Raw genomic sequence first — 11837 nt, 5'->3', positions numbered from 1 at the left:
CAATCCAGGGGTCACTAGCACCCAGAGAGACTCCAGCAGGCACTTGGGGTCTGGCTACAAACTTTATTCAGTTACAAATAGCACCGAGCCCCTGGGGCTGCTCCAGTGGCAGGGGATCCCCCTCCCGGACCCCCAGAATCCCCTCTTGGCCACCTGTGTAGTGTGTAGGAGCTGGACCATGGCCCAAGGCCCCTCCTAGAAAATGGGCCAGCCGAGGATTTGGGCCCAGGCACCTCCTGGGGTGGGCCCAGGGCCAGCTGTGGTAGATGTGCAGGTAGCAAGCGGCAACCCCTCAGATGAGCACACTGGACACGGGGACCCGGGTGGAGCGTCCTCTCTGGGGCACCACAATGCGGTCATCAGCCGGCCCGGCCTCACGCAACAGACCTGTCGGGGAGGGATCAGAGCCAGGGCTGGATGGACAGACAGACACAGGGCCAGGGAGCGGACAAACAGGCACTAGCAAATGGATGGGGCAGCAGAGCCACACAGTGGGGCATCAGCTCGTGGGACAGGGAGACCCGAGGCCGAGGGAGGGGAGGGCTGTGGACTGAGGGCTGCCAGGGACATGGGGCTGGGTGGGCGGATGGATGGACAAGCAGGCAGCATCATGAAGTTAGGCAAGGAGCTGTGGACGGACAGCGGGGAGGCCCGACCGACCCTGCACGTGCAGCTGGGCCCGCCGGCGGTCGCCCTCAATGAAGATGGCAGCGCCCAGGAAGGCCGCGCCGCCCAGCGCCCCCATGAAGGCGCAGAGCATGAGCGAGAACTGCAGGGCCCGGAACTCAGACAAGAAGGAGGGGGGCCAGCCCTGGCGGAGACGGTCGGAGATCTGCAGGTAGACAAGGAAAGAAAAGTCAGGAGAACGGAGAGGAAGCCCCTGAACTCCAGAGAATGAAGAAGACTTAGGCCTGGACCTTACCGGTAGAAATCTGACAAGACAAAATCGTGCCCACCCAGCTAAGCCTCCGAGGTGAAGGGTGCCTGGCACAGGGCACTCGGATGCCTCACTAGCGTGAGACCCTCTAATCTGGCCTGTGCTCAGGCCACTGGCCGCCAGCCGGTACTGGGAATGTGGGGTCCCCCGAGCCCCATCCCAGGCCCAGCCAAGGGACCGTGCTCACCAAGCCAATCAGGTAGGGGCTCCCAGCGTCACCCAACAGGTGGGACAGCACGATCTGAAAGGCTTCAGCGGTGGAGCGGCGTGTGGGGATCACCACGTACTGGGAGGAAAGAGGGGCAGGAGACAGGGCCAAGGCTCAGCCTAGGCTGAGGTCAGGTGAACCCCAGCTCAGAGGTGTGGCTGGGGTGAAGGGCAGGGCGGGCCCGGGCTACAGGCCCACCTGGGGTTGGACTCTGAAGTCAGTCCAGGGCTGGGTTTTGAAGAAGGGGTGAAGGTCACAGTTCAAGGCAAGTGAGGTCCCCTGCCCCAACTCCCTGCTCCCATCAGCCTCTGGGGTAACCCTGGGCCAGCTACTCACCAGCAGAATGTCAGCCACAATGGCCCAGTTCATGGACAGCAGTGTCTCTCCAATAAAAATGAAAATCTGGGGGATGGGAGGTAGGCGGTGAAGGAGGGGGAACAGGGGTGGGGCGTTGGTCTCATCACAAGAAGAGCAAACACATGGAGGGTTCACTAGGTACCAGGCCCATCTATTAACTCATTTAACCCTCACAACACCCCTAGGAGACAGTTGCTACTTTTATTCCCACTTTACAGAAGATGAAACTGAGCACAGAGAGGTTAAGTCACTTGCCCAATGTCACACAACTAAGAATGGCCAGAGCTGAGATTCAAACCCAGGCATTCCCACTCCAGAGTTGGCTCTGACCCTAGTCCTGCCCCAGTGCACCATTCCTCCAACCTGGACCCAGAATACCCCCTTAGACACCTGCTGGCTACTCACATAGGTGGCCACGATGCTACCACGGGCACAGGCGAGGGACAGGAAGAGGAAGGGTGAAGAGCCCAGGAGGCCAGCAGCACAAACCAGCGGGTCAGCCCGGGGGTTGGAGCGGCGGAGTCGGCGGCTGATCTCCACGCCCAGGCCCACACCCAGGACCCCGGTGAGGCAGGTGATGAGCCCAAAGATGAGACTGGGGGGAAGGAGAGGGGCAAGGGGGTTAGCCTCACCCCCATGGCCCAGAGAGAACGATCGTCCATCCCGGCCACCCTCACAACCCAGGTCTATCCAGGCACAGCACCCCATGGTTCACAAGAGGAAGGCACCTATTCTCAGACTAGGAAACTGAGACTCTGGGAGAGGAAGTAGCTTGTGGAGTCAGGATTCACACTCTCCTTGCCTGAGTCTGAATCACAGACTCTCTCCACTTCATCCCCTGCCACCTGCAGGGCTACCCAGACCAGACCCCATCTGGGTACCTGTCAGAGGAAGAGCAGGAGTCTCCAGGAAGGCAGGGGGGGGTCTCCCCCAAGACCACACGGGAACGCAGCAAGAAAGCAGGAGCCCAAAGAGCCAGGGAGCCCGTGACGAAGGCCACAGCAGTGAAACCAAGGGAAGACAGGATGAAACTAGGACTGCAGACAATTAGGAGGGAGGAAGTTAGACTCCACTGAGGTATCGGTGTCAGAGACCTCTCTTTTCCCTCCCTGGCTTATTTTAATAGTCAGGGCACCGAGTCTGGAGGCTGTACTGGCCTCCAGGATCTGGGCCTGTAATTCAAGCAGTTGCCATAAGGGGGCAGTGGCGACAGAATTCCTGGCCTTAGGGTAGGGCCAGCTGACAGAAAGCAGAACAAAGACCACACCCATGTAAATCTCAAACTAGACCTCAGGGCCTCCCTGGGGGCCTCAGATGTTGGGTTAGGATGGAACTGAACTCACTTTCTTGCCAGAGCCCTCAGATCTTCCCACCACGAGGTGGGGTTCAGGGGTGGTGAGTGTGAGTGGCGCTCCACAGCTCCCCTTGGTGGCTCCCGTACTACCAGGAACAGCAGCACAACAGCCAGCACTCCTAGACCTGGTGTCACCTGGGGAAAGAGTGGGCTTCAAGAAAGGCACAGACGGGGAGACACTCAACCCTGGGGGCTGAGAGAAAGTGAGGGTGTATAAAAGCAACTCAGGCCCCAAGACCTCAAACACCCAGTGAGTGCCTGCTCAAGGAAGCTGAACCTGTGGTTGAGGGGAGGGGGTGACTGCCACTAGGAAGTGTTTCTGTTTCTGCAAGCCTAACTGCTCCCTCTTTAGCAACAGCACCTTAATTTTCTTTTGGGAAACCACTCCCCCCATTTCTCTCAACCCACGTGGTTCAAATAGGGTGGGGCTTGTAACCCAGACTTTGCCAAGAGTAATGTTAAACCTCCCAGGCCTCAGTGATTGAGTCAGTGCCAGCAAGTGACCCGCGTTCATCTAATCAGACACCGCCCAGGACTACTGCTCAAGGATCCAGGGTGCTGAAGTTTCTAAACGGGAAGATAAACACGTGGAGCTTTCACTTGCTTGAGAAGGAAGATAACAGAGGAGAGTAGAGCTGAGAAAAGGATGATCAAATTCCTGTGACACTGCGGGAGTCCTGCATCCAGCTTTACCTGAAGCTCACCCTGGGACTTCCCATTATGAGAGCCAATACAGTCCCATTTGGGGGTTTACAGTCGTACAATGGGCTTCTATCACCTGCAATCACGAGTTTTACCTAGCACGTGGCCTCGCAGTGAGGGCAGCTAGGCTGCCTGTAGGCTTGGCAGAGTGAGCACTGCCTTCAAAAGGGGGAGTCAGTGAGTGCACTGCTAACTTTTCCCCAGGCCGTGACACGACTCACCCGCAGAGCCCAGTGCCAGTCCCCGGCCACATCCTTCACTTTGGAGCCTGCAATGTAACCCAGACCACTGTGGGAAGGGGGTGGGGGAGGAGAAGAGACGGCTGGTCAGTCCCGTTCCAGGCAAGGCCCTTCTGCCTCCCCACCAGGCCCGAGGTCCACTCACCTGCCCACAGGGATGGCAAAGTAGAACACGCTGAGCATCCGACTCCGCTGGTCTGCCACGAAGAGGTCAGCGATGAGGGTGGGCGCGATGGTGGAGTAACTGGCCTCCCCGACCCCCACCAGGCCCCGGGTCAGGAGGAGCAGCCAGAATCGCTGGGGAACGAGATATGGGGCAGGTGGCACCCCGCCCTGCATCCAGCCTCCCAGCCTCCCTCACCAGCCAGCTCTGGAGAGGTGGCAGGGATGGCAGGAGAGGCCTGGGTTTTAGAACCAAACCAAACTGAGCTTGAATCGTGGCTCCACTACTTACTAGCTGTGACTCTGAGAAAACAACTTAACCTCTCTGAGCCTCAGTTTCCTTATCTGCAAAAGGGGGATAATAACAACTTGTTCCCATACCTATTGTGAGAACTGGACAACAAAAGGTCTGTTCATTACCTTGCACCCAGTAGGTACGAAATAAATCTTTATTTCTATCTTGTCCAAACCACCCAAGACACCCCAACAGTGAATAGTGATCTTAGGCGGGGGGTTATTTGTCTACCAGGGACACCAAAGCTAATAGCAAGGCACAATCACCCAAGGAGAGTGTGTAGTGTCCAGGGCTGAGGAGACAGAGTCCCAGGTCAGAAAGTGAGAACAGACAGAGGTGATTTCAAAGGAGCAAAGAAGCAACAGCCAGGGAGACAGGATGGAAACCGGAAGAGGGGGTCACAGAAGTTAGAAGAGAGTTTTCGGAAGGAAGAAGTAGGTCAACAGAGCCAGAGGCTCCCAGGAGATCCAGCGAGAACAGGACTAGGAAGTAGGAGCTACAGCTAGCAACTGACAGGGCACTGCTGACTTTGGCAACGGAGGGACGGGGCCAGGTTAGCCAGCAGTGCTCAAGCGGGGAGTGGGAGGAGAGGAAGTGCAGGCAAAATGAGAGCCTCGCCCCAGCTGCTCCTTCACCCAGACTGGAGCTCCCCTCTGTGGAAGTCTGACTAGGAAGAGGAAGACGGACAGAGGGCAGTCCTGGTAAGGTCTTTCCTGTGATAGAGAAATGTGTGTGTTTAGGTGTGCAGTGGAAGGAGGAGATGATGGACAGAAGAAGGTTCTGGAAGAAAAGGGGAGAGGATGGGGTGGGCAGATAACTCAGGCAAACAGGGAACAGAAGACGGCATGGACCAAGGGAACGGCCCAGTCTGCAATGACAAGTTCCCCGGGCCCAGTCTGCAATGACTCCAAAGAGCAGCAGCAAAGACTGATGGGGGAGTCAGGGTTGGGGGGAGGAGAGGGCAGGGGGGAGGGCAGAAGCAGGAGCCAGTGTGGGACCTCACCTCTCTGGGGATGAAGGACGACCCCAGTGTCACCAGGGACCAGAAGGCAATGCCCCCGCACATGAGGTACTTCCGATTGTACCTGTCACCCAGGTAGCCAAACACAGGTGCCAACACCATGTAACTGGAGATGAACACTGGGGGGAAGCAGAGAGTCACAGCCCAGCCCCAGTACCCCTAGCCCACCCCCAAACCAGCTCAGGGAGGGCGAAGGGGGGCAGGAATAACTCCCAACCCTGAAACTATCAGAGCTTCCTGCAAGCGGGAGTGGGGGGAGGTAGTAGTTGTCCAGCTCCACCTCCAATGCTCTTCAAATCTTCCATCGTAGAATGGATGGCCCAGCTGACTCATGCCTTCCTCCTACCCTGGTCTGCAACGCACTTATCTGATCTAGCCTCTCCCTACCCCTCCAACTTCATGCTTATCCACTTTCCCTCTCTGTACCCCAATGGCCCAACTGCCAAGTTCAATACCACCTTAAGGCTTTGGGCACCTGCTGTCCTCTCTGGAATTGTCTCTCCTCTCCCCTGAACTCCACAACCTTGGCTCCTTCACCCTCAGCTCAGAAACCTTCCCAACCACCACATATCCAGTCTCTCTCTATCACAGCTACTCTGTCTTCTTTTACATAACAGTTATTTCTATAGAAAATTATCTCATTATTAGTTTAGGTTTTCAGGGACTGCTGCCCCCCTCATGCACAGCAAAATGTTGGCTCCAGGAAGACAGGACTGTATTGGCCATGACTGTGTCTCCATCACTTAACACACTGCCGAGCACAAAACAGGTGCTCAACAAACATGTGTTGAATGAAAACGTGAAGAGGTTGCCGAGAAAGACCTGGGTTTTTTTTTTGTTCTTTTTTTTTTGCTGAGCCATGGGGCATGTGGGATCTTAGTTACAGGACCAGGGACTGAACCCCCGCCCCCTGCATTGGGAGCACAGAGTCTTAATCACTGGACTGCCAGTGATTTTTCAGAAGAAATAGAGATATTTCTTCTCTAACTCAACAACTCTTTAGAGATTTGCAGACCTGGACCTATGATCCCATTCTCATTCCATTAAACTTTGGCTTAAATAACTCCAGTTCCTTAGTGGCCTGGAGTGGAGCAAAGAACACTGCAAGACCTGGTTTCAAACTCCTCTTCTGCCTCGAACTTGTTGTGTGACCCTAGGCAAGTCTTAACTCCTCTCCAAGCCTCAGTTTCTTTATAAAAATGTAGATGATACTACCTACTTTCTCTATAAAACAAGAATAATAACTCCTTGGCTGATAAAGGATTAGAAGACAATGGGGGTAAAATGTCTTGCGAAATTCTTTGGATGTTATCAGTACTTCCTCCAGGGCCTGGCACATGGTAGGTGCTCAGAAATGAAGGAAGGAGGGAAGGAAGGAGGGAAGGAAGGACAATAGGACTTGGCCTTGGCTTTGCCTTTCCCATAAATCCCAAAGTTCTGAACAAGTAAAACTCACCTCCTCCCCTTCTAGACACCCTCTTCTGCCATTATTTACTGGGCGCCTACCATTTTCCAATACTGTACTATGCACTTCACAGACATTATCTCATTTAATCCTCACATCAGCCCTATGAGGTGAGCCGGGGTTATTACTAGCTCCAGCTCACAGACAAGGAAAGTGAGGCTTAGAGAGGTTGAGGGCCTTGCCTACCATCACATTAAGTGAAAAGCTGGTATATAAACCCAGGTCTGTCTTAACTGTTATACAAAACCAACTCCCTCTTTAAATCTCTTTAAATGTGGTGTCCTAATCGAACAGGACAGCCTCAGGGCAGAGCCATGGCCATCTCCTCCCCTAGCTCAGACACCAGACCTCCCAAAAAATAAGGCCCCAGGCACGCCAGCGTGTGGTCCCAACTGGGGTAGAACAGAAAGAAGAGGTGCGGTGTGCCCAGGAGGGGCCTCCACTCACCCGTCTGGATAAGGCCAGAGCTACTGTCTCCGATGCCGAAAAACTGCTCAATGTCCGGAAGGACGCCTGGGAAGGAGAAGACTCAGGATGGGCTGGCCGAGGCAGCCCCACCTTCGGGACCCCGCTCCCATCCCCCTTTCTAACTTGCTCCCAGAAGTCAGTACCAGCCACGGTGAAGCGGTCCATGTAGTTCAGGAGGTTGATGTAGCACAGCACGGCCACTATGAGAGCCGAACGGCCCGAAGACAAGCCCGTGATGCGCTGCAGTCCCTCCCGGTCTGGGACTTCGGGATCCTCGGACTTCGGGTTCCCCATGGACCCAGGCAACCCCGGGGTGCCGGGCGCAGGCCCGTCGTCCGTGTCATCCGCCTGGCTGAGGAAGGGCGCGGTGTCGGACCCGGACATGGTCCCGGGGGCCGCGCCCGCCCGCGCTACGGTCCCACCGACGATCCCACCTGCGAGGGGAGGAGGCTGGAGAAAGGAGGATGGAGGGAACCCAGGCGAGGGAAGTGCGCTCGGACACCGAGAGGAGCTTGCCCCGAAGCACAGATCACGGGGGATGGAACCCGGGCGCTATCATGCGTCCCCGCCCCGGCAGACACACCGCGCGGAGGGACGAGTGGAACTCCGGTGAGATCAGAGACAGGAACGGGTTGAGGAGAGTCCGATCCCCCGCCCCCTCCCGGTTGAGGTCACCCCTCACCCCGGGTAGGAGCCCACCGCATTCGCGGTTGGTCAGCCCCAGCGCCGCACCACCGCCACCGCCATGTTGTCTAAGAGCCGGTCATGTGACACTGGAGCAGGGGCGGGGGCGGTGGACGCCACTGCGGGCCGGCCCCTGACGCGACTACGGAGGCCGCGCGCGCCCCTGCGGCTTGGCCGACGTTCCCGCGTCACGTGACTGTGGCCGGTCGCCACGGTCCTCGGCTGCGTTCCCGCCGTGACAGCCGACCTAAAGGTGTCTGGGTGAGCTGTTACAGTCCCTCCCACTCTGAATCTCGGCTTCCTTATCTGCGACGCTGCTTGGCAGACTTCTTACTGAACGAGATCAAACGAGATAATGGAACCTTAAAAGATTCTGGAAATACAGTAGTACTGTAAATATCTCTAAACGTGCCAACAGACAGTTGTGTTTTTAAAAATTTATTTATATGTATTTTTTGGCTGTGCTGGGTCTTCGTTGCTGCGCGCAGGCTTTCTCTAGTTGCAGCGAGCGAGGGCCCCTGTTCATTGCGGTGCGCGAGCTTCTCATTGCAGTGGCTTTTCTTGTTCAGGAGCACTGGCTCAGTAGTTGTGGCTCGCAGGCTCTAGAACGCAGGCTCAGTAGTCGTGGCACACGGGCTTAGTTGCTCCACGGCATGTGGGATCCTCCCAGACCAGGGATCAAACCCGTGTGCCCTGCATTGGCAGGCAGATTCTTAACCACTGCGCCATCAGGGAAGTCCCAACAGACAGTTCTTACTCTCTTCCGCACGGTGTCCGGTTGGGGCTTCATACGTGCTCAGTAAGTGTTGGATGAATGAATGAATGGTGAACAGTGGCCCCCGTCCCTACCCTTCGGATTCCCCAATCCAGCTGAGCTTTCCCTGCAGACGTTTAAGAAAGTGTCCCCAGACCCCACCGGCCGCGTCTGGAGCCAGTTTTTCCTCACCTCCAACTTGCGCCCTCTGATGGTCTCACTTGGATCAGCCAGGGGCTAAGGAGACTCCTAGCCATGGACGGGGCTCGACCACAGAGCCCTGGCACCAAAACAGCTTTGTTCCTGAGTGCCTCGCCGCCCCAATCGCCAAGCTACAGCTAATAAACCTACAGTCTAAGTAAAGTTAGTGTAGTTCTATGCAAGGCAGCTTCAAGACCCCTCTTCCAACCAGACCTCTTAAGTCCCCCTGCCGAAATTCTAGAGTCTCATGTTCTTGGGACCCCTGCAAGAGGCCTTATCAGAAACTCTTGAGTCACTGTTCTTCTTGGCGTTGCCCCAGGAGTACTTCACGTTTCAGAACCTTAAGCCTGGTCTCCCTTTAGGGTCTAAAGGAAAGAGATGGAGAGGAATTTCAGATTGTAGTCACTGAATTTCCTCAGTACTATTGAGCAGCTACTATATGCCTGACATTGTGCTGGGTGTCAGGCAACTGCAGATTTACCTACCCTCATAGAGCTTAGCTGAAGGAGCTTTTGCATGCAAAAGGTGCGCCTGTGAAATGAAAAGGCAAGCCACTGATTGGAAGGAAGCATTTGCAAAGCATGTATCTGACAAAGGACTTCTATCCAGATGTATAAAGAACTCTTAAAACTCAGTAAGACAAAAACACAATTTTTTAAGTGGGCAAAAGATTTGAACAGACATCTCACAAAAGAAGATATACGCATAGCACAGGGATATCAGCTAGGTGCTTTGCGACCACCTAGAGGGGGGATGAGGAGGGTGGGAGGAAGATGCAAGAGGGAGGGGATATGGGGATATACGTATGCATATAGCTGATTCAGTTTGTTATACAGCAGAAACTAACACGACACTGTAAAGGAATTATACTCCAATAAAGATGTTAAAAAAAAGATATATGAATGGCCAACAAGTATATGACACCATTGGTCATTATGGAAGATAGAATTAAAAACACATTAAGATACAACTATACTAGAATAGCTTAAAAAAATAAACGCACTGGGACTTCCCTGGCAGTCCGGTGGTTAAGACCCTGCACTTCCACTGCAGCGGGCATGTGTTCGATCCCTGGGTGGGAAATAAGATCCTGCATGCCGCAAGGCGTGGCCTAAATAAAGAAATAAATACCCTGATAAAGTACTGGAAATGATATGAATGTTTGTGGGAATGCAAAGAGTACAGCTACTTTGAGAAACAATTAGGCAGTTTCTTTAAAAATTAAACATACAGGGCTTCCCTGGTGGCACAATGATTAAGAATCCGCCTGCCAATGCAGGGAACATGAGTTTGAGCCCTGGTCCGGGAAGATCCCACATGCTGCGGAGCAACTAAGCCCGTGCACCACAACTACTGAGCCTGCGTGCCACAACTACTGAAGCCTGTGTGCCTAGAGCCCATGCTCCACAACAAGAGAAGCCACTGCAATGAGAAGCCTGTGCACAGCAATGAAGAGTAGCCCCCGCTCGCCACAACTAGAGAAAGCCCGCATGCAGCAACGAAGACCCAACGCAGCCAAAAATAAATAAATTTAATAAATTAAAAAAAAAATTAAACATACACTTCCCATATGACCCAGCAACTCCACTACTAGGTATCTATCAACAAAAAATGAAAACATATCCAAACAAAAGCCTGTATGTGAATGTCCATAGAAGCATTATTCATCATAGCCAAAAAAATTGAAAAAAACCCATGTATCCATCGACAGGTGAATAGTATATTCATACAGTGGAACACTGCTCAATGATACATACAGTATGGGTAAATCTCATAAACACTGTGCTAAGTGAGAGACCCCAGACACAAAAGACTGCATACTGTATTATTCCATTCATATAAAATACAGAAAAGGCAAAACTAATGTGACAGAAAGCAGATTAGTGGTTGCCTGGGGCCAGGGGGAGGAGGAGGTACAAAGAGGCACCAGGAAACGTCTGCAGGACTGTGGACATTTACTAAAACTCATTGAACTGTAGACTTAAAATGAGTGAATGCTGAGGCATGTAAATTAAATTCCATTAAGCTAAAAAAAAATTAAAAATCTGTAGTCCAAACACAGTACCTCTGGACATTAATGAAAATAAAACTTCTGGTTATAAAGACAAATATTTTGATACTAATTGGTTTTGGCAAATGGGAAAAATATTTGGTCCTTCCCCAAGTATAGGTGACATTTATTTATTTATTTATTTATTTATTTATTTATTTATGGCCACGCCTGCATGTCATGCAGGATCTTAGTTCCCCCACCAGGGATCGAACCTGTGCCCCCTGCAGTGAAAGTGCTGAGTCCTAACCACTGGACCACCAGGGAATTCCCCCAGGTGCCTTTTTTTTTTTTTTTTTTGGCTGAGTCAGGTCTTAGTTGTGGTCCACGGGATCTTTATTGAAGCATGCAGGATCTTTTCGTTATGGCACGCAGTCTGGGCTTCTCTCTAGTTGTGGCGTGCAGGTTTTCTCTCTTTCACCCATGCGCGTGGGTTCCAGGGCACATGGGCTCTGTAGTTTGTGGCATGTGGGCTCTCCCCGTTGAGGCACGCAAGCTCAATAGTTGTGGTGCGAGGACCTAGTTGCGCCACGGCATATGGGATCTTAGTTCCCTGACCAGGGATCGAACCAGCGTCCCCTGCATTGAAAGGCGGATTCTTTACCACTGGACCACCAGGGAAGTCCCCCCCACCCCACCCCCTGCCCAAGGTGCCTTTTAATTTTATGGATCTCTCGATTAAAATTCCTTTAAGTTCAGATAAATAAATATGTCTGTACAGTTCTCTTGGTTTCAACTGGAGCCCAACTTTTGCTCTATTAGCTTTCGAAATTGTGGTTTGTGAAATATACGTGTGGAATTTCTTGGAAAAAAAAGTTCATCCATGACACGTGCCACAAAAAAGTCTGGCATATGGGTATCATAAGGACCTGATAGCAGGGGCATTTGACCTGGTCAGGGAGGTTTGAGAGCCTCTCTGAAGAAATGGTCCCTGAGCTCT

General features: G+C 53.1%; 1 protein-coding gene across 6 annotated transcripts; it reads right to left on the bottom strand.

The window, feature by feature from the left end:
* Positions 1-48: 48 nt before the first annotated feature.
* SPNS1 (SPNS lysolipid transporter 1, lysophospholipid) lies at positions 49-7990 on the bottom strand. 6 transcript variants are annotated; one of them, XM_027126524.1, is made up of 13 exons: positions 7891-7989; positions 7352-7642; positions 7188-7253; positions 5258-5394; positions 3943-4094; positions 3780-3846; positions 2846-2991; positions 2384-2539; positions 1908-2097; positions 1482-1547; positions 1125-1223; positions 661-832; positions 49-387 (listed from the first exon to the last, which is right to left on the bottom strand). In XM_027126524.1, the coding sequence occupies exons 1-13, from the start codon at positions 7910-7912 to the stop codon at positions 293-295; spliced, it is 1659 nt and encodes a 552-aa protein (XP_026982325.1). In that variant the 5' UTR covers positions 7913-7989; the 3' UTR covers positions 49-292. The 6 variants fall into 6 exon arrangements, with proteins under 6 accessions (XP_026982325.1, XP_026982328.1, XP_026982326.1 ...); XM_027126527.1 differs by having other exon boundaries at positions 7352-7556; positions 7643-7975; XM_027126529.1 differs by having other exon boundaries at positions 50-387; positions 7352-7556; positions 7891-7969.
* Positions 7991-11837: the final 3847 nt, after the last annotated feature.

This window comes from Aethalodelphis obliquidens, unplaced genomic scaffold, assembly GCF_003676395.1.
Source record: "Aethalodelphis obliquidens isolate GAN/ISIS:26980383/991018 unplaced genomic scaffold, ASM367639v1 scaffold30, whole genome shotgun sequence".
Taxonomy (NCBI): domain Eukaryota; kingdom Metazoa; phylum Chordata; class Mammalia; order Artiodactyla; family Delphinidae; genus Aethalodelphis; species Aethalodelphis obliquidens.
This window is presented reverse-complemented; position numbering and strand designations above follow the sequence as displayed.